Here is a 27,464-nt window from a genome sequence, read left to right on the forward strand (position 1 = left end):
TGTCTATGATATTTTTTATACTAGTGTAATCTATAGTCTATCAGAAGCCAGAGTAGTCAAGGAAATGCCAGAATCAATTTTACTTGTAAATAAAGAACAGTCTGATGCTTAGAATTCTCAGTTTGACAAGATTGCCATGCAATCAATCAATCTTTCCATTTTTTTTCAGTGTTGTTATCTTTTAATGAACTTCAGCATCAAATTTGACCTATTACTTTACCTGGGCCAATACTAGTATTGAAAGGGCAAGGAGGCTAAAATGACCTCTATCTGAAATATGACCAGGGAAACCCTCTTCTTGCAAAGAGATGGCCTTAGATTTTCTTTTAGTGCAGGAGTTGTCCTGCTCTGGGCCTGACCAAAGGAAAGCTACTGTGTACTGTGCTTTGGCTCTTTGAACCGTACGATAATAGATTCTAACCATACCAATGCATGCATATGAAATAAATTTAATGGCAGAGCTAGTTTACTACTCAGCCTTTTTTCTCTATCTTTTTTCCTAGCTTTTCCTTTTTATGGGATGCTTCAACCTCATTAGTATTTCAGGAAAAAACTGGACCCTGTCCATCATTTTGGTTGTTGCTTTCCTTTTCCTGGCAGGCAGAGCCTAAAGTTTCAATAGAGGAAGCAGGGAGGGAGGGATACAACACATTCAGAGTTTATGAAAGATCTTATTTACCATCAAAGTGAAGGTTTCCAGATACTCCCACTCTGTTTTCTTATGATCTTAAGACTTTGATGAGGAATTAAGGACTGCAGCCAGGGCTACAGAAGAGAGGGAGAGGTGCATGGCAGAAGGCACTACACAGTGTCCTGAAGCTGTTCATTAATTACAAATGATGTTGCGGACTGAGCAGAAACTATTAATATCTTAATAATTTCTACGTGAGCACTTCTGAGAGAAATCTGAATCTGTACACTTAAATAAATATTTTCCTGCTAGCTTCCATTGCCTTTTTTTTTTTTTTTTGTGAAGTATTCTCTAGTGGGTTGTGTATAGACTGTTTTGTTTTGATGGAAGAAAATTGCATAAACAGTTTTTCAACTTGGACAATTGGTAAGAGAGAAATATTATTTTACCTAGAAGAACTCCTGATGGAAAACATGATTTATTTACTTAACTTTTTACGTTAGAGAAGGCTGCAGACTAGGGGGGAGGAAATGCATTCATTCCTTGCTGCCTGTAGTACATGGTGAAAAGGTTCAGTCCTGTCTCATTTTCCCCTTCATTACTGGGTGTGTGTTTCCTAAGTCTTCCGTTGGTTTCTTTTGTTTATTGTTTACTAGGTGCTGTGAGGTCTGCTCTTTAATGTGCCTCGTCCTGTTCTTCTGCCACAGGGTGTGAAGACATTGACTGATTTGTCCTCTGCTCGTGCTACCTCTAAACAGCCATGCGCAAAAGAAAGAGGAAAATTGCATCTTGTTCGTCAGCTCCTCACACATCATTCAAAAACTGTGCCCTTAATATAAGAAAAGTACAATCCCTCTTTATTTCATTACAGAGAGGTATAGCGATTCATCACAAACCATGCTCTGAAAGGACATCATCTGGAAACCTGATAATTATTTTGACGTGAATAACAGGGAAAGCATCTTAATTTCTTTGTCTTGTTAATGCTTCTAACTATGGGCACAAATGAACGTGCCACTTTCTGCATCATAACCTCACTCCTCCGTTTATTTAAATGTCACTAGGGTGAACTTTCCTACTTAAAGTTGTTCTAAGTAGGAAAAAATGACCCTGAAAGATATACATGGTTAATATCAAGACAAAAAAATATATGGATTGTTTTGCTTGCTTGTTAAATTAATTGGGAATATTCAGTGCTCATTAGGTCCTGGCTCTGTTTCCAAGTAAGAAAAGGCAATAAACAGACACATTAAAATCAGGACACGCTCTGTGTTACCACTTTCAAATCCTAAGACTCTACATCTATATTTATATCTACATCTATGTATTTGTATCTATATCTGTATCTCTATATCTTTTGATGAGCATTCAGTAGCAGCTCTCTCTTTTCAATTAGTGACACTGTCTTAAATCGTAGCAGCTCAGAAACAAAACTGGCGCAAGTATTCTTGCCTCTGGTTGAATTTACGTTCTATCCTGATGTTGAAAAAAAGTTACAGACATGCAAAACCTCTCCCTCCAAAACAGCATTGTGCAAGGATGATGCTTATTGTATCCGGAGTTTATTGTATGGGCCAGGCTGTCACTTTCCCATAGTGTCTTCATTTATTATGCTAATTGACTTTCCAAGTGCAGGCGGGAGGGTATTCGCCTTGTCAAATATTCTCGGTTGGTGGGGGGGTTAAAAGCAAACCTGTTTTGTGCCTGAATAAAACCAAAAATCATTGTGCTTCTTTTCAAAGACGGGAGGGTCAATACCATGGTTGTTTTTGTTCCCATGCAGTTATGTAACCGTGGAGATTTGTTTCTTTGCTTTCAGGATTTGTACAGAACACATGAAAGCTAAACAATAGGCGGGAGTCAGAGGAGCAACCCTCGAGCTGTGTCTTGGGAGTCTGTCCTCCTAGGTTTGGGAATCTCCAATTCCATCTCCAGCGCTGACTGTGCGTGTGCATGTGTGTGCGTGTGCGTGTGTGTGTTTAGTTAGCTGGCACGCAACACACTTCCCCAGGGTTGTGCTTCCTTTTTCCTGAGATTTGGCGAAGGGTAAAGGGTCGGAGTCACATGGATACAAAGCATTTGATTAACGTCCAAGTCACCGCTGGGGCTGCCGGAGCCGCCTCCCCTCCAGCCCCGGCCGTGCGAGGCCAGAGCCGCGGGGCGCGGTGCGCAGGTCCCGGGCGGGAGCCCCATCCCCCGGGAGGGAGTGGCCTCGGCACAGCCCCCCGTCTCCCGCGCCCGACTCCCGGCGGGCGCCCCCTCCTCCGCCCCCGCCCCGGCCTCTCCCCGGCGCGTAAAGTCGCCCGGCCCACCCCGGACCCGGCGGAGGCGGCAACTTGCCCTGCCGGCCGCGCGGGGCCGGGGCAGCGGCGGGCGCGCGGGGCAGCGGCGGGCGGCACGGCGCCCACCATGAGCGACGAGAGCCGCGGGGACGGCCGCGCCGAGAGCGCCCGGGACCTGGAGAAGCAGCTCCGCCTGCGCGTGTGCGTGCTCAGCGAGCTGCAGAAGACCGAGCGCGACTACGTGGGCACGCTGGAGTTCCTGGTGTCGGTGAGGGGCTCTCGGCGACGCGGGGCGCGGGCGGCGCGCGCGGCATTGTCTGCGCGGGGACCGGGGACCCGTCCGGGCATCGCGGGCACCCGAATCCGCGCGCCGACGCTAGGTCCCCGGTGGGGAGGGGGGGATTTTTAATGCCTGGAGGCGCGCCGAGGGGCCGGGGCGAAAAGTTAGCTCGCGTGGGAGAAGGCTCTGGTTGAGGGAATCCCTGCTGCCCCGTCTCTCCTCACTCCTCTCTACCCGCCTCCCTGGTCTGCTCGAGTGCGTTGTGTAATTTTTTTTTTTTTTTTCCTTGTCTTCCTTCCCGGGGATTTTGTTTGAAGACTCTGGCAGGGTGGTTAAAGTCTGTCTGCTACATTCAGGTACCTAGAGGTAAAAAAAAAAAATCCTGATTCTTCTGGAGCTTGAGTTCATTATTCAGATGACATGGCAGTGAAGTCCCTTTAGTTATCATAATCTTTGGAGCATAGGATTCTGGTGGGGGGTACGGAGGGCAGCGGGGGTATGATCTCCAGCAGCTGTTGGATATGAAAGCCACGTGCAGTGCTCACCGCAGCCTCGTCCTACTGTCTGCTCCCCCCACCCCAACCCGGGATTTAAATCTGCTGTTTAAATCCCCCGCCCCCGGGGGTTCAGCTCCCGGGTCCCGTGTTCACACTGAGCTCAGGAAAGCGGTAGAATAAAACTCCCATCCAGCAACTTCAGGATTTCGTAGAACTGGCAGGAACTTTGTTTCAGAGTTTCAGCTTGACTCCCTGGAGGTCTGCATTGAAAATGTTTCATTCATGTTAGGGCCAGGAGGGGCAAAACTGAGTGAAGGAAACTTCTTAGACGTCGCTCAAAAGTTGAATTTTTTTCTGTTCGCTGCTGCAAAGACAGAATTTGAGGGTTGGCTCCTCTCCACCCAGATGCGCGGGAGAGCGTCGTTCAGAGACTGAGGACCTTTAGCCTTTGCTAAAATCTCCCTCAAATCTTCTGACCTCCTCTCTCCACCACCCTATTCCATACCCCCTTGGTCTGAAGGGAAATGTCTCAAAGGCCAGACTTCCTGCTCAGTTTTCTAAAAGAGGGAAGCTATCTGCTGAAAATCATGAAATTCACTCCTTGGCTCTGGCAAGAAGGAAAGAACACTGTCTCGAGGGATGTGAGATGATGGCACAGGTTGATGTCTCAAATTAAAATCAATATACTTGAGCCCCCAGGGGCCACGTTCTTTGGAAATGTATGGGTATTTGAGAATATACTGGTAATTGTGATAAATAGAATTGTTGTACGCTTCCATGCAGCAATGTCAAAAAAGCATGTTTTTAAGGAAATTTGACTTTTCATAGCTTCAAATTTGGCTTTCATGAAACTTTGTTGGTGACCGAGTCCTTTGGCTTTTGAAGAATCTGGGTAACTCTTCAAGTTGCATTAGTTGCTCCTTTCAGGAGGTGTATGAAAAAATACTGAGCAAAAAAGTCCTAATTTACAGAAATAGACAGCTAATCTAACCTACCTTAAAAACCAATTTGTTGATCTTTATTTAAAACATCAGTTTTTCCTCTAATCTGTATAGAGTAATTCTGTATAGAGTTAAGTCAGAAATTATGGGAGGTATAAAATAAATTGCATTTTACTCTTTACAAGAAGATCGTTTTATGATTTCATTCTTCTTATCTCATTCAGAAATTATGGACTCTTCCACTTTTCCTTTTCTTTATTTGATATTTTTTATGTACACATTCACACACACACAAACAGTAATTGGCTTGAAAGTCTTCCAAAACAAAGGTTAACCGTGACTTCCTTTTAGTTTTATAAACATTCAAAGTCTAAGATCTACTTATAATACATTATTAGATTTTCTTTTTTGGGTATTATTTATAGGAACATTTCATTCTCACCTATTTTATGTGGTTACCTTCAGTTGATGTAGTCAATCTAGTTTTAATTTTATCCTGAACTGATACATACCAAGAGCTTTAAAAATATTCAAACCCTTTTGCCTGGTAATTCCTTTTCTAGGAATCCATCCTAAGGGAATGGTCAGAAATGCAGACAAACAAAAGAAGTTATTTTTTAAAAAAAGTACCTGTAGTATTAAATAAGTGCAGTGGTAGATTTGCTGCAAAAATTGGATAATGAATTCCTAAGTCACATTTAAATATTTGTTAGCTTAGTCATTGTTTCTGATTTCTTTTTATTTATTTATTTATTTATTTATTTATTTATTTATTTATGGCTGTGTTGGGTCTTCGTTTTCTGTGCGAGGGCTTTGTCTAGTTGCGGCAAGTGGGGGCCACTCTTCATCGCGGTGCGCGGGCCTCTCGTTGCGGAGCACAGGCTCCAGACGCACAGGCTCAGCAATTGTGGCTCACGGGCCTAGTTGCTCCGTGGCATGTGGGATCCTCCCAGACCAGGGCTCGAACCCGTGTCCCCTGCATTGGCAGGCAGACTCTCAACCACTGCTCCACCAGGGAAACCCTGTTTTTGATTTCTGCCAGTGCTTCAAGTCATCAGCATGGGTGAAGGTAATTCTTATCTTTATTACAGAGATGAAAAAACATATTTTTGGTTTTACCGAGAACATATTTTTACTTACAGGCCCATAAGGAAGCAAACAATTTGTATTATTGCTCTTGATTAAATGATCATCTGGCCTGAGGGGAAAACTTTTTTTTTTAATAAGATGCTTTCTCTCCTCATTTCCAACTTTTGGCCTTTTAAAGAGAGAGCACCTCCCCCCTCATCCCCCGACCCCCAGATAGTCCATGAACATTGCCTTTTTCCTCCCCCAGATGTATCAATATGTATGATCTATATGCACCTTCTCTCTAGTCGCCACTCAGGCACACACTTCTAGGTTGAACAAGGCTCTGACCTTGAAGCTGCTGTCATTTAGAGTGGCACACTCTTCCCATGGGGTGCCAGGCTTTCTCAGGCCTCTTGTGTGGTATGCAGGATCTTAATTCCCTGACCAGGGATCAAATCCGTGTCCCCTGCATTGGAAACTTGGAGTCTTAACCACTGGACTGCCAGGGAAGTCCCTCAGGCCTCTTCTGCTCCTCTGTAGCGCTTAGCAACCTGCTGGATTCCTACTGGCGTTTCAAGGCTCTTCATCTCCTTCAGTAGAACTTTCATGATCCCGTCCTCCCTCCTGCCCAGGCTGGAGTGCTCACTGCTTGGTACCCACTCTTCCCTGTAGTCCCTGCTTCCATGGCACCAAAGCAGGCATAGGCAGGATTTGTCTACTTTTGTCTCATTCTTCTAGAATGGAAGCTTCTTGAGGACAGGGCCACATTTTACTCGCCTGTGTTTCCCTGGACTTTTGTGCAGTGCTTGTGACACTGTAAGTACTCAAGAAATGCTTACTGAACGAAGGAATGGAGGAATCAGCGAATTCGTCCATCTTCTAAACCTCCCACCCATTTTTAAGGACAGTTCCTCAATGATCCGTAAATTTCTGGTTTTGTTTTTTTTCCATTGGGTCTGTATAGACAGTGGAAGTTACTTAAGTTTCACTCAGGCACATATGTATTATGTAATAAGAAGCTTTAAATTAAACATGTAGTACCTGCATAGAGCCTGTGCTCCGCAACAAGAGAAGCCACCACAGTGAGAAGCCCGCGTACCGCGACAAAGAGTAGCCCCCGCTTGCTGCAACTAGAGAAAAGTCCGCGCGCACCAGCCAAGACCCAACGCAGCCAAAAATGAATAAATAAGATAAATAAATTTATTAAAAAAAAAGAGAAACATGATTTAAATCCGGCATTGAGGTATTAAAGACATTGTAACACACTATTATTTCAGTTCATTGTAGTCTAAATTTTCATTTGGGATCATGGATATTATCTGGATTCATTATTTTTAGGTCGTAGATAAAATGGTAGAGAGTGATGGAATTTGTTTGAATTTATGTTCTTGTTTTGCTTGGGAAATGAAATTCTGTGCTTCATTAGAGTACTCCAAAACATTTTTTTCAAAAAAATGCTTTTATGGACCTAATTTCCGGTATTTGATGTCCAGAGTCTGGACAGTCGTAGGTGGTAACTGGTTTTCTGGAGAAAGGACAAACCAGGGCCGATTTCAAGGGTGCGTCTTATACAGTCGCAGAGCGCTACCCACTCTGAAGGACCTCGAGCTTAGTTTGGTGCTCTGCCATCACCATCTTGAAATTCTTGCTAATTTTATCTTTGAACTTGGGCTTTGCAAGTGAGGTCCAGTGGGACAGCAGGGTGTGAGCAGAGCAGATACACAAAAGAAAAAAACAGCTTTACACCTCAGTACCTTTAATAGCACTTTCTGTCTTGCCTTTTGAATAAAAGGTCTCACGTTTGAATTTTGCAGCAGGCCTGGAAAATTGTGTAGACACATTTCACTGTGGCAAGTGGCGTTGAGGCAGGGTGATCGTATAATTTTTGTTTAAACTGGGACACTTCTGAGGGTGCAAGGGTGTACTATTAATAATTACACAGGGAAACAGATGTAAACTGGGATTGTTCCTGGCAGATCAGAAAGCACAGTTATTCCCCGTTGTAGGCACATTAAGACAAACTTTGAGCTATGTGTCTTGCCGTAAGCAAAAAATTTAGAAATTTGTTACCTGTCTGAGCTTTGACCTCAGATACCCCAGAATCTTGAGTCCTGTCTCTAATTGCTGTACAGAGCCACAGGTGTTGGCCATGCCGAGTGTCTGATTTTTGTCTCTATTATATTCTCCTCTGCCCTTTTTCTGTGTCTCTGAGTCTCTGCTTCTTCCCTGTGTGTTTCCCTTTGGTCAGTTTGGTCCTTCCCATGGTAATCTTGGCTTCAAGACAGTGACAGCAGGTTGCATTCTATGTGACGACAGCCAGAGTTAGTACGGTGCTTTACAGTGTATACTGAGCAACTGCATATTTCTTATCTGACTTGGCTTAATGTATGTGCATCTCTTAGCTCTTTCAGATGGTGCTCCTGAGAGCTTCTGGGTTCTGGGGTCTGGCTTCAGGGGCCCTCACAAAAGGTCGGAGGTGCTGAATTGTGTGGCTTCAGGCTGTCCCCCCTGGCATCTCCTAGCATAGCCCCACCTTCTTCTGATTTGTGTTATTGTTAAAACAGAAAATCCCCTCCCCTGGATGGTAAACTCTGAGAGAATAGGGATGCATTTACTTCCTCTGTACGCTTTTCTTGGCCTCATCAGGTGCTTTGTAAATAGCAGGTGCTCAAGAAAACAAACAGACAAATAAAGCAGGCGCAAACAAAGGGGTTTGAATGAATCCGAAAACAGCTTCTTTCAGTCATGATCCAACGTTTCTAGGGAAAGATAAATAGATTCAACACATTATGCTTAGGCTTATGTTATGGGTTGATCTCTATCCCCCCTCAAAGTCATACATTGCAGTGCGAACCTTCAGTATCCAAATAATCACAGTGCCCTGTGGGAGGTGAAATGGTAGAGTAATAAGCAAAGCGTCAGGGAGGCATCAAGGGACTCCCTCAGCCTGGGGTCAAGGGAAGTTTGGGGAAGAGGTGATAATAGAGCTGGCTCCTGAGGGATGAGGAGGAATGTGCCGGACTCGGAAGATAATGATCCATCCTGAGAGAGTAACCGCGTTGAGGGTGACCATGCTACGGCAGGCCGGGGGTGCTGGCATGCCCTGACATGCTCCGGATGCTGAAACATTCTTCATTAATGGGGATAAACACTTCTGCATGCTTTTTGGCTCTTGGCAGGAGATAAAGTAAGTTCAGGCCAGTTTGAGAAGAGTTCCATTCTTGAGAATTCTGACTTCAACTAAAGCCATTGGGAAATCAGTTGTGAGGGGACGCTTGCTCTCTTATTAATAATAAACAAGTCTGAGGGCTTCCTTGGTGGCGCAGTGGTTGAGAATCCGCCTGCCAATGCAGGGGACACGGGTTCGAGCCCTGGTCCGGGAAGATCCCACATGCCGCGGAGCAACTAAGGCCGTGCGCCACAACTACCGAGCCTGCGCTCTAGAGCCGCGAGCCACAACTACTGAGCCCGCGTGCCACGGCTACTGAAGCCTGCGTGCCTAGAGCCCATGCTCAACAACAAGAGAAGCCACCGCAATGAGAAGCCCGCGCACCGCAACGAAGAGTCGCTCCCGCTCGCCGCAACCAGAGAAGAGCCTACACGCAGCAACAAAGACCCAATGCAGCCAAAAAAAAAAAAAAATAATAATAATAAACAAGTCTGAGACCTCCACGGTTGGCACTGGGAAGGGGGTCTCTCATGGTAAGAAGTTGCCAGGCCAAGATTCCCTGAATCTGTGTCTTTGAATTTGCCCTTGGGATTCCTTCTGCTTGTTCTCTATTTCCGCCACCTCCCTGGCCCTCAGCCTACACTGCTTATTTGGTAATCCACACAAGAATGCAGAGAAGACCTTTTCTTGCTCGTCTTAATCTGGGACAGGTTATAACCTTCAAAAAGTTGTTACTGTTTACTAAAGGAGAGCACAGACCAGTAATCCCGGAAACGACACGAAACATAAACATAGTCTAGTTCGTGTAACACAGATTTCTGCTCCTACCAAAGTGATCTTGCTCTCAGGGTCTGCAGACCCTGCCCTATTTTTATCCTAAGCCTTAAGACAGCTCCTGTTTGATCCCCCTGACTGGGCACTACTCCTGGGCTGACTTGACTGGGTTCTTTTTTTCTAGTCGTTAGCCTGAATGTGTATTCATGAGGGTGGTGTCAGGAAGCAGCCCTTAAGATGCCTTGACTCTTGTAGTAAACATACTGTGAATTAAATGGGGCTCTTGCATAATTCTGATTTTTGGAGTGTTAATCATGTGGCTAGAACTGACTCTCTGTACAGAGGGATGTGTCTTTAGTCTTAAGGTTTCATCTGCATAATTATACCATATTATAACTTGACGACATTAAAATGAGTAGTCTTTATTGAGATTAGTTATGTTTCTTGGCAAGAGAATTCTGTCAACAGGGTTGAGGAGCAAAAGTTGAAGTCTGGTTACCCATTAGGAGTTTCTGCCATTTCACTGGTCCAGGTAAGAATCGTGGAATGTTTGATCTAAGGTAGAAGCAATGATGAAGATAAAGAACTAAACCCAAAGAAAACTCAAACAAAATCAAACCAAACCACAAAATGTCAAACACCCAACAACCACGAGACATTTCTTGTGTAGAACCTTTAGTATTTACATTCACTCAGAAGTGGAGGTTTAAGTAGAATGGAGAACATTAGGGTGGCCTCTAGTTTGAAGATAGGATGGGGCGTGTCATTAATTCAGAAATGGAATGCAAGGGGCAGAACAGTGTGGAGAGGAGGAGAAGAATGAATTTGGTATTCAACTTGCTGAGCTGCAAATTCTGCTGTGATTTTTGAAGATAATAATGTGGAACTTAAGCAAGAATTTAGAGATCTACAAAGTATTGATAACTGAACATATATGTTGAAGCCATCAGGTAGATGAGATGGGAGCAATTCAAGGAAGAAAACATGCTAACCAAGAGTAGGATGTAGGGAGCTGATATTTAAAGTTTAGGGGAAGAGGAGAGTGCACTGGTGACTTGAACTGAGCTGTCAAAGGTTGAAGCGAAGAACCAGGAGAGAGTAATCTCCTGAAAGCCAAGGAAGGATCTAGTTGCCAGAGGAAAGGTTTCTTTCAACTCTCAGAGCTTTACAGAAGTAGGTAGTGTGAAGACTGAAGAGGCCACTGGATTTGGCAATTAGAACATCATTAGGGTTTTGGCTTCAGGAGCATGTGTGAGCAGAAGCCTAAGAATGAGCTGGAAGACATGACATGAGTGGAAGCTGAGGAGATGAAGACGAATGGAAAAGCTGTTCAAGGAGGTTGGTGATAAATGTAAGGGGAGAAATAGGTTATTAACATAAAGGGATAATTTTTGTCTAGGGATGTTTGAGGGAGATGAGTATAGCCAAGGAGAAGGAGACGATAGATAAAAACAGGGAACTAAAGCAACTATAGCAGAGCATTGTGGAAGTCAAATGAATCTTCTGGTAAATCAAGAGTCCCCGTGGCACTGGGAGGCAAGGAAGGCACTTGGTATGTTCTGTGGTATGCCACGGAACATACCCACAGCAAAATGTCATGACAGAGCCTAAGAACAAGCAAGCTGTCTCTCGTGTATTTTTTAAAATTCCGCTTCTTTAGTCTAGAGCTTTCGGAGACTATTGGGATAGCCTTTGCATCTCGCTGTGATAACTCACCAGCAGTTCTCTCTCCTGCATTGGGACAGTGGGGTGAAGTGCACGGTATAGAGCATGGGTTTAGGTTAGGGGGCCTGATGACCCAGGGTTAAAGTCTTGGCACTGAAATTTACAAACAGTGTAGCTTTGGGCGCCTCACCTAGCCTCTTTATGCCTCCTTGCGTATTTGGAAAACACATTCGATACTATCTCACAGGGCTGGCCTAAAATTAAATCAGCTTCTATAGGTGAACTGTGAAGTGTGAAATGTGACTTTTTAAAATGCAACCTACAAATTTAGAAGTCAGAAGAGGGAAGTAAGTTCCCCTGATTTATTATTACCTCTGTTATGACTAGGTTCAAATCTTGGAAATAATGACATAATCATTTTTTAAAATCATGATACAAATTGTATAAAATTTATGCATTACGTTTAATGCACATAACAATCATTGTGCACACTTTTAAAAAAGAAACACTGGTTTATCTGACAACATTTTAGTCTGATTACATTTTTTCTTATTACTTGTCTTTTGAGTGTTCTTTTACTCCATACCTGGCATTATATTTTAATACCAAATAAGATTGTTATGCTTGAGTTTTGGGTATAATCTATTTGACCTAAAAAGAGTTGTTCTTGTTTTTATCAATTCTTTAAAAATCTTATTTATAATATTTACTTTTCATAACAGATACATTTTTATTATTCTCAACTTAGTAAATGTTTCTTTGCTTGAAAGTGTGGTTGGGTCACTTTTCCAGTGGTTTTGAGTGAAATCATTCAAATCCTGACACGTCTAATAAAAACTTTTTCTCCTAATTTTTTCCCCATTCTCATGAACTATTGCATTTGATCCATGAGTTCAGTGATTGTGATTTTAAGAAAGTTGATACGGTGAGGTTCTGATATTTAAACACTTCTGATTAGTATAGATGATTTCAGACTTTGAATCTGTGAATAATTTGTTTTTTAATTCTAGCCTTGCCATATAGCTAAGTATAGTGTACAAAAAAGGACCTATCTCATTGGAGAATATCTAAACCCAAGGACATTATGTTCTGTCATTAATGCTAAATGCATATTTTCCATGAAAAGGCAAGCCCTTCATTTGAAAAGGTTAAATGGTATAATACTTAAGAAATGACTCCAGCTGGTTAAATTTAGAATACTGATATGAAACTATTTTCTGAGTTTATAGCAAAAATCTAGCAATATAGAATATGAATGGGTAAGCATTTTTATTCAGTTTAAAGCTTCATTTCTCTAAGAAGTTCAAATGAGGTTTGATATCTATGTTTGACTTTGCTTTGCCACTTCTGTGATTTTAATTATCTATTTAACTTGTCTTCTTGCCAGGAGGAGAGGCTTTATAGATGGTGACACATTTTCAGTGGTTGTGCAAGGAACATTGATGTTTTCCTTCAGTGCCTTGTAATGCCTCAACTTGGCCTTAGTTTCTTGCTCCCTTGGATTCTCGTTTTTTTCTTATTTGAGACTATTGCCCCAAAGAAAGAAATCTTAGGATTCCAAAAATGACATCTCACATTCCAAAGTTTTATTTCTGTCACTAGCACAAGGGGAAGAGCTATGGAAAGACATTATTTTCACCTAAATGTTAGTCCCACACCCACACATTGCAAGATTATTTTAATAACTCAGTATTTTCTCAGAGGTGAAATTATGAGTAAAGGGGACTTCCATTTTATATACTGTATATCTATGTCATGTTTGACTACTTTGTATAACTTTAATATATATAGAAATATTTTTTATTTATATATTTTACATTTCACACATTTTCTGGAATATTCTAGATACACCTTTATCTCAATTTTTCTTGTCCCTCTTAATAATGAGATCTCTGGCAGAGACATCTAATTACCTCCAATATCCGTTATTTTTTTCTTCTGTAGTTATAAAAGTTTTAGCAGGATTGTCCATCTTAAGACTACATTTCCCAGCCTCCCTTGCAGTTAAGTGTGGGCATGTGTCCTGGTTCTGGTTCTGGACAGCGGGTTGTGAGCAGAAGCAGCATGGGTAACTTCTAAGGTGTTCTTTTATAACAAAAGAATATGCACTCTCCCCCTTCTCCCTGGCTGGTATGAGGTGGTGATGGCAGGTGATGGGGCAGCCATTTTGGACCATGAAATAGAAGTCACATGTTGAGGATGACAGAGGAACAAAAAAGGAGTCCGTTTCTTTATTAAAGAAATCTAACCTGTAGCCTAGCAAAAATGGGCCTATAAGATAAATCAGTATTTATTGTATCTAACTCTGTCCTAGTCATTTTTTTGAGACTTCACATTTTGCTTCCAAATTCTTATTGATTTATGCAAATTATTAACAAATTGGCAAACTTTAATGTATTTTTTTGCCTTTGTCTTGTCAAAGTAATCTTAATATTTAAAATTTATTTGTAGTTTTTCTTTAATGAATCTTCTCTAGCTCAACAATGATTTCCCAGGATTATGCTAAAACTCTGCTCTCTTCTTTTCTACTGGTATATTTTAGTTTTTTTCTTTAGAAAAAGAACAGTTTTTTTTTTAAGCTTGTACTTATAATTCTTTTTCCCGAAAGCCAGAATTTTTGTGTTTATTATATACTTATAAGGATGTTTGTTCAGCTGCTTTCTCTGAGGCCAAACAACAGTAATTTAAACAACACAGAAGGCTGGTTTGTGAATATGGAAGCGGTATGTAATCAACATGCCTTTTTTGCATCCTCTCTTGGCGCTCTGGTTATTTAATTTTTCAATACTGTTGCCCAACAGTGTCCAGGGGAGTGAGCAGCTCAGCTCCATCAAGTCATTCAGAGACCTCCGTTCCTTCTATCTTATTACTCCACCGTCCCCTAGGACCGACTAAATCAGAGTCTGTAGGACAGAGAGCCAGTATTTTATGTAGTTTCTCCAGGTGGTTCCAGTGTGCAAAGAAGGTTGGGGAACTAACACACTAGGGTGTTGTTTTTGTCCATATGGTTGAAGTTGGCTTGCCAGAACCACTTTCACGTTTCAGCCCCAGAGGGACTGATGGTGGGAGACACATTCCACACATCACTTGCACTGTCATCCCCTTGGCCAGAACATGACACGGCTGAATCAGCCGCAAGGGAGGCCAGGAAATGCAGTGTCTAGTTGGGCAGCCATGTGTACAGCTGAGATGGGAGTTTTACACTAAAATTAAGAAGTGGAGAATTCATACTGAGAGGCAAAGAGTAGACTCTGCCACCTTTTCGGAGTCAGTGATACTTTAGGCTCATTCCTCAGAAAATCACTTATATCAATTCTTGGATTCCTTTACTGTAAGAACGTATTGTACTAAAATACCATTTGGATTATTTCATCCTAAAATGATATATTCTTGCCCATATAGAAGTCCGTTTCATATTTTATATATGTATCTCTTTACATGTTTGTAAGGGTTCCCTAAAGGCTCCCCCCCGCCAATTGGCCTTGACTACAGGAAGAATTTGAGAGATTTGGAGATTTTGTGTGATTTAAAAATTTTTCAGAAGTCTCCCCGCCCCCCGACAAAAAAAAAAGTCCCAGGATAATCTGGAAATCATCATTTATTCTGTGTTTGTTTCGTGTCAGGCACTGCATATTCCTGTGTAACTCACAACTCCCTTCAAGGCTTATATCCTTGTAACTCACACCTGAGGACACCCTGGTAAGCTCCTAAGTGGGAGAGTGGGGATTCTGAGCAGATCCATTGTGTTGCTGGTGATTCTCTGGCCTGGGCATTTCTAGATGGTGGAAGCAGTGTGACTAATCAGGACTAGGAAAACCAAGGCAGGTGTTGGGACCGGGACACAGAACTTGTTGACTCCGGAGGTACACAGACTAAAAGACAGGAAGGAACAGTAGTTCGTTTCAGGCAAACCTTCAAGAGCAAACGAGCAACAGAAGCTCACTGTCAATCCAAGACAGGGGTCAGAGCCAGGCAAGCACTCAGGAGCCCGAGATTACCCAGAAGTCAGGAGTTTCCCTCACAGATTACCCAGAAGTCAGGAGTTTCCCTCACCGAAATGAGGAAATGCAATGACCTTTAAAAAATAGACAACTCTAGCTCTCGCATTGGTAATGTACATCATTACTGAGACTAGTTTCAGTTTAATTGAATTCCTTTTGGGTCAGTTGGGATCGCTATGTGCTTATTTACTTAGTACTTCACAGCAGGTTTGAAGCTGTTAAATATAAATAGCGTTAAATATAGCTCATGTTTATTCCATATATGATTAAATCATAAAATATTTGAGACAAGTGTCAATTTTACACACACACACACACACACACACACCCCTTCTAGTCTCCAAAATGTATGTACTGCTTGGCATTCAATGGGTATTGTATAGATCACATTGGTAGAAAGCATTAATATAATTTAAATACAAATGAAGTGAATCCCCAGATTTAAATGATCATTATTCCTGGAGTGTTTTGTTTGCCAAGCCTACTTCTTTTGATGGGTTGGATGAGGGAGGGTAACTGGCATTCAGGTAGTCACAGAATGAAGTTTGATAGATAGGCCCTGTTATTTAGATAGGGGCATTTTCCTTAGTTTCTACCAAGGACAGTTGGTACAACCATATAATTGTATAATCTTAGAGTACAACCATATAATTGTATAATCTTAGAGTCCACATAATTAGTACAACCATATAATTGTATAATCTTAGAGTCCAAAAGGGAATCATGCTATGGATGGATGAGTATAGTTTTCTACTGAAATATGAGAAGTTGACATTTCTCCTGTACATTTTTCAGTGAGCTAATAATCCTCACATATAAATTGTACCTTCTCTGTATGGTGAAATTTTTTGAGAGTAGCAGATATTCTTTGGGATTTACTTCCCTTTTTTTTAGTTTGTACTTAAGGGTGACCTAGCTATAAGGAACGTGATCAGTTGGACTGTCAGAAAATTTGAGAGTTAGGTTGATACTTGAATGGATTCTTAATTTTAAACATACACATTTCTATAGTTGAGGATTTAGGTCAGATTCAACTTTCGTGGCATTAGGAAAATATAAGCAAACGTTAGGAGAGATCCAGATAGTCAGCCAGGATGTTTGAATAAATTTTTTAAAAAGGAAAATCTGCTAACAAGATTTAAAGAAAAAAATAGCTTTATTCTATTGTATTATATATCCTCCCTACAAATTATCTTCCAGCCTGCCAGAATTCAAATTCAATTCTATGATATTGTAGTATTTTCTTTAGTATTTAATGTCTAAGTGAAATTTGCAGTAATTTTTTTAATAAATAAAGACAGAACTAAAAAAATCTATTAAAAAGTACCACAGGAAATAGTATGGAGGTTTCTCAAAAAACTAAAAATGGAACTACTATATGACCCAGAAATTCCACTCCTGGGTATGTATCCAAAAAAACCCAAAACACTAATTTGAAAAGATTCACGCACCCCAATGTTCATGGCAGCATTATCGACAGTTGCCAAGATATGGAAGCAACCTAAGTGTCCATCAACAGATGAATGGATAAAGAAGAGGTGGTACATATATTCAGTGGAATATTACTCAGCCATAAAAAAGAATTAAATTTTGCCATTTGCAGCAACAAGGATGGACTTGGAGGGCATTATGCTAAGTGAAATAAGTCAGGCAGAGAAAGACAAATACTGTATGATATCACTTATATGTGGAATCTAAAAATATGAAAAACTAGTGAATATAACAAAAAGGAAGCAGACTCACAGATATAGAGAACAAATTATTGGTTACCAGTGGGGAGAGGGAAAGGGGGAGGGGCAATAAAGGGGTAGGGGAGTAAGAGGTATAAACTATTAGGTATAAGCTACAAGGATATATTATACAACATGGGGAATATAGCCAGTATTTTATAATAACTGTAAATGGAGTATAACTTTCAAAAACTGAATCGCTGTATTGTACACCTGTAACTTACATAATGTTGTATAGCACCATACTTCAATAAGTGACATTCAGAATATTCTAAAAAGAAAAAGAACAGCAGAGGATGGAATCAGAGTGATTTTTTTTTATTTGTTTACAAAACCAACTTGTTTAATTTGCAAAAAACCTTATTTTCAGCATAGTATAGTTTATGTGTGAGGTCAATTTAAATAATAGCTCTAATATGATAAGCCTTATGATTTATCCTCTCCAATAATTGTTTTAAAAAACATAGAGTCTAGATATTTTGATTTTTAATGTTCCAGGGACTATTTATTGAGCAACTGTTGTGTGCCAATCACTGTTCTTGGTTCAGGAGATATATCATTGACAAGAATTAAAAATTCCTGATTTCATGGGGCTGCCAATCAATCCAGGAGATACAAGAGAAATGAGTAAAATGTGTAATATATTAGTTACTCTAAATGGCAAGGAGAGTGAATGAAGCAGGTGGGGAATACAAATCTGTGTGTGTTTTGATATTTTATATAGGATGAAAATGCAGGAATCCACTACTTTCATATTTCTTTCTGTAAGCCTAAAAATGTTTATTTATTTATTTATTTATTTTTTAACATCTTTATTGGAGTATAATTGCTTTACAATGGTGTGTTAGTTTCTGCTTTATAACAAAGTGAATAAGCTATACATATACATATAACCCCATATCTCCTCCCTCTTGTGTCTCCCTCCCACCCTCCCTATCCCACCCCTCTAGGTGGTCACAAAGCACCGAGCTGATCTCCCTGTGCTATGCGGCTGCTTCCCACTAGCTATCTGTTTTACATTTGGTAGTATCTGTAAGTCCATGCCACTTTCTAACTTCGTCCCAGCTTACCCTTCCCCCTCCCTGTGTCCTCAAGTCCATTCACTACGTCTGTGTCTTTATTCCTGTCCTGCACCTAGGTTCTTCAGAACCATCTTTTTTTTTTTTTTTAGATTCCATATATATGTGTTAGCATACAGTATTTGTTTTTCTCTTTCTGACTTACTTCATTCTGTATGACAGACTCTAGGTCCATCCACCTCACTACAAATAACTCAATTTTGTTTCCTTTATGGCTGAGTAATAGTCCATTGTATATATGTGCCACATCTTCTTTATCCATTCATCTGTTGATGGACACTTAGGTTGCTTCCATGTCCTGGCTATTCTAAATAGAGCTGCAATGAACATTGGGGTACATGACTCTTTTTCAGTTATGGTTTTCTCTGGGTATATGCCCAGTAGTGGGATTGCTGGGTCGTATGGTAGTTCTATTTGTAGTTTTTTAAGGAATCTCCATACTGTTCTCCATAGTGGCTGTATCAATTTACATTCCCACCAACAGTGCAAGAGGGTTCCCTTTTCTCCACACCCTCTCCAGCATTTATTGTTTACAGATTTTTTGATGATGGCCATTCTGACTGGTGTGAGGTGATACCTCATTGTAGTTTTGATTTGCATTTCTGTAGTGATTAGTGATGTTGAGCATTTTTCCATGTGTCTGTTGGCAATCTGTATATCTTCTTTGGAGAAATGTCTATTTAGGTCTTCTGCCATTTTTAGATTGGGTTGTTTGATTTTTTGCTATTGAGTTGCATGAGCTGCTTTTAAATTTTGAGGGTTAATCTTTTGTCAGTTGCTTCATTTGCAAATATTTTCTTCCATTCTGAGGGTTATCTTTTCGTCTTGTTTATGGTTTCTGTTGCTATGCAAAAGCTTTCAAGTTTCATTAGGTCCCATTTATTTACTTTTGTTTTTATTTCCATTCCTCTAGGAGATGGGTCAAAAAGGATCTTGCTGTGATTTATATCATAGAGGGTTCTGCCTATGTTTTCCACTAAGAGTTTGATAGTGTCTGGCCTTACATTTAGGTCTTTAATCCATTTTGAGTTTATTTCTGTGTATGGGGTAAGGGAGTGTTCTGATTTCATTCATTTACATGTAGCTGTCCAGTTTTCCCAGTGGCACTTATTGAAGAGGCTGTCTTTTCTCCATTGTATATTCTTGCCTCCTTTATCAAAAATAAGGTGATGATATGTGCATGGGTTTATCTCTGGGCTTTCTATCCTGTTCCATTGATCTATATTTCTGTTTTTGTGCCAGTACCATACTGTCTTGATTACTGTAGCTTTGTAGTAAAGTCTGAAGTCCGGGAGCCTGATTCCTCCAGCTCCATTTTTCTTTCTCAAGATTGCTTTGGCTATTTTGGGTCTTTTGTGCTTCCATGCAAATTGTGAAATTTTTTGTTCTAGTTCTGTGAAAAATGCCATTGGTAGTTTGCTAGGGATTGCATTGAATCTGTAGATTGCTTTGGGTAGTATAGTCATTTTCACAGTGTTGATTCGTCCAATTCAAGAACATGGTATATCTCTCCATCTGTTTGTATCATCTTTAATTTCTTTTCATCATTGTCTTATAGTTTTCTGCATACAGGTCTTCTGTCTCCTTAGGTAGGTTTATTCCCAGGTATTTTATTCTTTTTCTTGCAATGGTAAATGGGAGTGTTTCTTTGATTTCTCTTTCAGATTTTTCATCATTAGTGTATAGGAATGCAAGAGATTTCTGTGCATTAATTTTGTATCCTGCAACTTTACCAAATTCATTGATTAGCTCTAGTCGTTTCCTGGTAGCATCTTTAGGATTCTCTATGTATAGTATCATGTCATCTGCAAACAGTGACAGCTTTCCTTCTTCTTTTCCGATTTGGATTCCTTTTATTTTTCTTCTCTGATTGCTGTGGCTAAAACTTCCAGAACTGTGTTGAATACTAGTGGTGAGAGTGGGCAACTTTGTCTTGTTCCTGATCTTAGTGGAAATGGTTTGTTTTTCACCATTGAGAACGATGTTGGCTGTGGGTTTTTCATATATGGCCTTTATTATGTTGAGGTAAGTTCCCTCTATGCCTACTTTCTGGAGGATTTTTATCATAAACGCGTGTTGAATTTTGTCAAAAGCTTTCTCTGCATCTATTGAGATGATCATATGGATTTTCTCCTTCAATTTGTTAATATGGTTTATCACATTGATTTGTGTGTATTGAAGAATTCTTGCATTCCTGGGATAAACCCCACTTGATCATGGTGTATGATCCTTTTAATGTGCTGTTGGATTCTGTTTGCTAGTATTTTGTTGAGGATTTTCACATCTATGTTCATCAGTGATATTGGTCTGTAGTTTTCTTTTTTTGTGACATCTTTGTCTGTTTTTGGTATCAGGGTGATGGTGGCCTCATAGAATGAGTTTGGAAGTGTACCTTCCTCTGCTATATTTTGGAAGAGTTTGAGAAGGATAGGAGTTAGCTCTTCTCTAAATGTTTGATAGAATTCGCCTGTGAAGCCATCTGGTCCTGGGCTTTTGTTTGTTGGAAGATTTTTAATCACAGTCTCAATTTCAGTGCTTGTGATTGGTCTCTTCATATTTTCTGTTTCTTCCGGGTTCAGTCTTGGAAGGTTGTGCTTTTCTAAGAATTTGTCCATTTCTTCCAGGTTGTCCATTTTATTTGCATATAGTTGCTCGTAGTAATCTCTCATGATCCTTTGTATTTCTGCAGTGTCAGTTGTTACTTCTCCTTTTTCATTTCTAATTCTATTGATTTGAGTCTTCTCTCTGTTTTTTCTTGATGAGTCTGGCTAATGGTTTATAAACTGTGTTTATCTTCTCAAAGAATCAGCTTTTAGTTTTATTGATCTTTGCTATTGCTTCCTTCATTTCTTTTTCATTTATTTCTGATCTGATCTCTATGATTTCTTTCCTTCTGCTACCTTTGGAGTTTTTTTGTTTTTCTTTCTCTAATTGCTTTAGGTGTAAGGTTATGTTGTTTATTTGAAACGTTTCTTTTTTCTTGAGGTAGGATTGTATTGCTATAAACTTCCCTCTTAGAACTACTTTTGCTGCATCCCATAGGTTTTGGGTCATTGTGTTTTCATTGTCATTTGTTTCTAGGTATTTTTTGATTTCCTCTTTGATTTCTTCAGTGATCTCTTGTTTATTTAGTAGTGTATTGTTTAGCCTCCATGTGTTTGTATTTTTTACAGGTTTTTTCCTGTAATTGATATCTAGTGTCATAGCGTTGTGGTCAGAAAAGATACTTGATATGATTTCAATTTTCTTAAATTTACCAAGGGTTGATTTGTGACCCAAGATATGATCTATCCTGGAAAATGTTCCATGAGCACTTGAGAAGAAAGTGTATTCTGTTCTTTTTGGATGGAATGTCCTATAAATATCGATTAAGTCCATCTTGTTTAATGTGTCATTTAAAGCTTGTGTTTCCTTATTTATTTTCATTTTGGATGATCTGTTCACTGGTGAAGGTGAGGTGTTAAAGTCCCCTACTATGAGTGTGTTACTGTCGATTTCCCCTTTTATGGCTGTTAGCATTGGCCTTATGTATTGAGGTGCTCCTATGTTGGGTGCATAAATATTTACAATTGTTATATCTTCTTCTTGGATTGATCCCTTGATCATTATGTAGTGTCCTGCTTTAAAAATATTTCAAAATAACTTTTATTTTTTTACTCTTTACCTTAATAGGCAATATTCAAGAGCAAAGTGTTAATCAGGTCACTTGTTTTAACTCCTCAATATAATTATAGTTTAGTGGTGAAATTCCACCCAGTTATACATTGCTAATAGAGTTAACAGAACAGATTAGCAAAAGCATGGTGACTCGAAGACTTAAAGGTTTAACTGGGTAATTTTTTGCTGTCACTGTTCAGTACCCTAACTTTAATATAATAAACATTTGTTTTTTGGAGGTGCAAACTCAAAATGTGCTCCCTCACTCTGTGACGTATCCATATCGCTGAGGAGCTGATTTTATAGAGTGTTTGCCAGTAGGTTTTCAGGTCCTGGCAGCTTGGCGTCTGGTGGGAACTGCAGCCAGTGTTAGAATACAGCATTGGTGGGAAGCTGGTGCTGTGTGCAGTGCTCCTCTGGCCGAGAAGCTTCTGCTGGAAAGGAAGTATCTTTAGCCCCGAGTGAATGGAGGCATGGACGGGGGCTGGGGGGCTGGAGATCTTGAATGCACAGCATGATCTGAAGTCGGTTTTCTAACCCTTACCTTAGATGACCTCAGATGTGTTAAAAGCTAAGGTAGGAAGTCCTTTCCATACCTTTTTCTGATAAAAGGTCTTTTCCTGAAAGGGACTAGGAAGGTAAAGAGTATACCTGGCAACCCCTAACCCTCCTTGTTCCCATGGTGTTGTCTCCCTGGTGGCCTTCTAGAAGGACTCCCTTGAGCAGTGTGGACAGCTGATGCAGATCCTTACTGGCCTATGAAGTGTCAGTGGGAACCACTGCCAGAGGCTGGGAGAGTGGGAGGTCACTCGAGGACTGTGGAAAATATTCCCTTTCTCCTCAGCATCCTGGGACCTTGTTTCTTGCCGCGTTGTCAAGAGAGTTGGGAGCTCAGATTCTGATCCTGATTTTTTTCTTCAGGGTTCATTCTAGAAATGATATTTTTGAATCAGCCTTTGTGGGGCTTCATTCTTTAGTTCCCTGAAATCCGTAGCTTGAAGGAAGGGAAATAGATTTATTACTATCGTCATTACCAACTTCAGAATAGAAACTGGTGAATAATTATACTCGACTTCACAGAAGTGTAACTGGAGGGAAGGGACTGAGCTGGCTGGATTTTTTTGATAAGGTTGTGTGCTTTCCTCTTCCGTTTCTCTTTGGAGACCATTCTATGGCTAATACATCATAAAAGTTAAAAGGAAGTGCAAACACAATGACCACAGAAAGTGTAAACCTTTTCCATTCACTTCTTTGTGCTATTTGTGAATTGTCTGCCTAATTGTTTCAAAGTAAGGAAAAACTTGGGGTTCTTATCTCTCCTTTATCAGTGGCACTGGTTTTGTGAGTGTGGGGTGATACTGACAAAACTGGGACTCAGTCCGCCTTAACGGTAACAGCCTTTGTAGCAAACTAACCACAAGAGTGTGTACGAAGTATAGGCAGCGGGCTTAAAGGCAAGTAGATTTGTCTAATGATGCAATGCAAGATACAGTGCCTGGGAGGGAATCAGATATAGAACATCACGCTGTAACAATGTTCAGTCCCATCAGTAGCTCTGCCTTGGGGCTTTGGGATTTTCTGCCCCTCCCTCTGCTCAGTGTCTCAGCCCTTGTCCAGGCCCTGAGTCCCAGAGTCCCAGAGTCCCAGAGTCCCAGGAGGAGGCCCTGAGCCCTGATGGCGCTCATTGATCAAGAGCACAGCGAACGCTGTGGGGGTGATCACTGGGAAGCGAGGCTGGATTTAGAATTTGGTCTAAGATAACATCTGGACAAGCCAGAGGGTCATGAAAGGAACTGGGGTCAAGGGTTAACACAGCTGAGGTCTCTGGACTCTGTGACACAGAGCCAAGGAAGCAGCCTCGGGGGATCTCAGCCACCTCTTACACTTGAGAAATGTAGTTCCTGCTGCTTGACCCCTTCCCACGCTGTCTGGTCATCCCCTACCCCTTGCCTTGCAGGATCCTCTGGCACTGAATCACAGGGTAGCTTCCAGTATGGACTTTAGGCTTATGATGGCTTCTGAGGGGCAGGTGATCCTATAATAATAAAGACTAGGACCAATATTTGTAACCCAAGGAGAAGCAGATTATAACTGCTTTTATTAAACCTATTTCCTTAGGTGATGAGAATAATCGTTTGAGCCAGTTGGTTTACCGTTGCTCCCTTGGTTCATTTTCCACCAAGGAAGTTTTATTAATGTTTTACGATTGTTGTGTAATTTAGAAGAATACTTACCAGCCACCAGGACCTTTCTTAATAAATCAAGTCTAGTCTAATCTAGAGACTGTGCGGTTAGGAAAAGCTTGAAAACTTTCCTGACGACTTGTTTGAAAGTTGCTGTTTATTTCGGTCAGCAAGTTCAGTTTGCTGCCGTTGTGTAAACATTAGAAGGATTGTCTTTCAGTTCACTTACGGTCCCAGGTGGACACAGGTAGAATGGGTGGCTCCAGACAAAATGAACAGAGTTGGAGGATCTTTTGCCCATCATCTGAGCCTGACTCCGTCTTAATGACCTGTAATTCAAGTTTCTGTAGTTCAATTTTTTCTAATTCCCCAGCACCTTAAATTCTTCTTCTGCTTGATTGTTTATACTGTTGTGTTATTTGTTTAGAGATTCAGGAAGTTTGGAAAAATAATGAGAAATGAGTCACCTCCATTTTGGGAGATACAGAGCAAAGTGGCTTTGTTGATCCACTTGATGGTGTATGTTTGAGTAGCAGTTGTTGAGAGTGAGGTTAAGATCTGTTTCTTGAAATCCCAGTCTCCAAATTTCATGTAAAACAGTGTAAGACTCAGACACAGTTTAGTCTTCAAACAGCCAGCCCCCATCAAAACCAAAAATGAATTAAAAAACCCCAAACCTCAAACAAAAGCAATTCCTATTCATAGGAAGAAATACTGTCATGATCATCAGCCTTTCAATGACATGGGATTAACTATCCCAGTAAAAATAACAATACCCCTAATCTGTTTTCAGGCTTCTAGGTCTCTGATGGAACTAATTTACAAATGAAGGCTGGCATTTTACTTTGCAGTTCTCAGACCCACCAATCCCTCCGGAGATTGGGTTGGGCTGCCAGTTTGGGAATATACACCAAAAATACTTGGAGTTAAGGGTGCTCACACTAGTAGCTACAAACTCATGTTTTCTTGATCAAGAAGTAATCGTCTTTTGTCTTTAGAGTAAGGGATGTGAAATCAAGAGAAAATTAGCCTTCTCTTCTGAGATGGTGAGCAGTTTGTGCTGTGCGTGAGGCTACTCACAGCCAGCTAGAGCCCTGGGAGTTAGGACAGAGCAGGGGCGCAGGGACCCTTTCCTCCTCCGCCGGCTGACACAGCTGGCCCTATCTGCAGTTACTTAGCAGTTATATTCTTATACTAATTTACCTAATGCAAACAGATTCTCTTTCATCTATCACTAGTAACAGAGCATAAAGGCCTGTGCTTTTGGGGTAGATTACACTTTGGATGGGAATCCTTGGAAAGGCCTCCTCATTCCATAGCTTTGCTTTTGTAGAACAGTGATTAAAATGGTCCCACTGAAGGATTAATGTAGGGGAGTAGTGAGTGATTAAGGTGGCCTGGGGTCAGATGGTAGATGGCGTTGTGTGCAAGAAGGAGTAGTTCAGAACTAATTTAGTAGACAGCGAAGAGCTAGGGGGGGCTTTTGAGCAAGGGAGTCACAGAACTGAGCCTTGATCAGAGGCATCTGGCAGATTGGCTTTTAGCGATGGATGGCAGGAATGGCTCTACTGGGGGCAGGTGGACTGGGAGAGTCCAACCCGTTACGCCCATCAAATGTTGGAAAGACTAAACCACTGGAGACTCTGATGACGGCCTTCCTCCCAACCAACTTAATTAGAATCTCGGAGTAGGGGGGAGAGAGAGTGGAGAGTCAGTAATCAGTATTTTTAAAAAGCTCCCTGGGCTTCCCTGGTGGTACAGTGGTTGAGAGCCTGCCTGCCAATGCAGGAGACATGGGTTCGAGCCCTGGTCCGGGAGGATCCCACATGCCGCGGAGCGACTGGGCCTGTGAGCCACAATTGCTGAGCCTGCGCGTCTGGAGCCTGTGCTCCACAACAGGAGAGGCCGCAATAGTGAGGGGCCCGCGCACCGCGATGAAGAGTGGCCCCCGCTTGCCGCAACTAGAGAAAGCCCTCGCACAGAAACGAAGACCCAACACAGCCATAAACAAACAAACAAACAAACAAACACAGCCATAAATAAATAAATAAATAGCTCCCTACCTGATTCTAATGTGCAGGTAAGGTTGAGAAATACAGGGAAATGAATAAATGGCATTAGCATACATATCGATCAAGATTGAGATAAGTAATGTTTTTCCAGTGCCCCTAAAAAGGTGATCAGTATGGAGTAAGTTGTGGGCTTGCTTCCTTCGAAAGTGACAGAGCTCTGAGATGACAAAGAGGAAAACAGAATGATTTGAGAATTGGAGGGCATTTGTGGAGTAGTTTAAAAAGCATCACTAGAAAGAAAGACATTATTGAATTGGTCAAAATGATCAGGAATGAGAAGAGTGACCAGTCATGGGCCAGAACAGGCTTTTTCTGCAGTTTAGGGATTTTCTGATTCTCCCCTTCAGCATGGATGCTATTGACAAAAAATTAATCAATAGTCAATCCAAGAAAGAAATGGAAAATTTTATTTGAGCCAAACTGAGGATTATAACCCAGGAGACAGAGCCTCAGAGAGTTCTGAGAAGTTCCAAAGAGGTAAGCGGGGAGGTCAGTATATATGTGATTTCGGCAAAGGGGGTACCTGCGGTCAGGCACACACCTTGGTAGAAAGTTGCCGCTACTCACGAGGAACAGCCATCTCAGTTGATGATTTTAGTGCTTTTCTAAGTATGGGAAGTTGCCAGAAGCCAGGTGCATAAAACATTTCTCCTGAAAACATCCAAGTATCCGAGGGCCTGTTCTGCCAGTTTTTCCACAGCACAGGTGCCTCATCCTGATCTTCGCCCTGAATTCTTTGCAGCGTGTGCTGTAGGTCAGCAACTGCAGTGGCTGATGATGTCATTCTTGTAGAGCTGGGCGGTGGGCCACATGCTTTATTTCACAATCCCTTCCCTCTCAGTCTTAATTTTGACCAAGGTTTGGGAGGCATTTCTTGACCAGTTTGTCCCATGGTGCTAGGAATGCTCATTCCCAGGTCAGGCGAGGATTTTGTTGATGGGCCACTCAGTGTGCTGTTACTGGACTTGGACATGTCAGTAGTAGCCGGAAGCCTCTAGACCGCCTGTCATACTAGTCTGTTATGGTCCTGGAAATGGTTCCCTCTTGTTGCTTCTTCCCAAATCTAGAGTTACAGTACCACAGTCATCGATCTTATAGGATGATATATTTGGTCAGTTGTTTCAAGTTGCCTAATCATCATTAATTTTATCTGAAACTCAGTCACACATTTGGTAATGCAAGAAACAATAATCTTGTAAAATCGGCAGAATATAAGTAGTACAGTTAGTAACATTAATAAACTCTTGAGTAAGTTTTCAAGCTAAGAACTTCCACTATCTCACCAGGTCATCTGACCCAGTCTGTTCTGCACCAATCACTGTCTTTAAGGGACATGATATATTGGCATTGTACATAAGGTTTCCCAAAGATGTCTGCACGTACAGGGTGAGTGGTGGCTCACCGTGACCCCTTACAGGATTGAGAAACGAAT

The 27,464-nt window shown here is 41.2% G+C and overlaps 1 protein-coding gene across 2 annotated transcripts in view; it reads left to right on the forward strand.

Moving 5' to 3' along the window:
- The first annotated feature begins 3,040 nt into the window (after positions 1 to 3,040).
- Positions 3,041 to 27,464, forward strand: part of PREX2 (phosphatidylinositol-3,4,5-trisphosphate dependent Rac exchange factor 2) — a 291,158-nt gene continuing 266,734 nt past the window's right edge. For both annotated transcript variants that reach the window (XM_068525808.1, XM_068525809.1), the window contains exon 1: positions 3,041 to 3,181. In XM_068525808.1, the coding sequence (XP_068381909.1) occupies positions 3,041 to 3,181 (141 nt within the window). The remainder of the gene's footprint in view (positions 3,182 to 27,464) is intronic.

This window comes from Eschrichtius robustus, chromosome 17, assembly GCF_028021215.1.
Source record: "Eschrichtius robustus isolate mEscRob2 chromosome 17, mEscRob2.pri, whole genome shotgun sequence".
NCBI lineage: Eukaryota > Metazoa > Chordata > Mammalia > Artiodactyla > Eschrichtiidae > Eschrichtius > Eschrichtius robustus.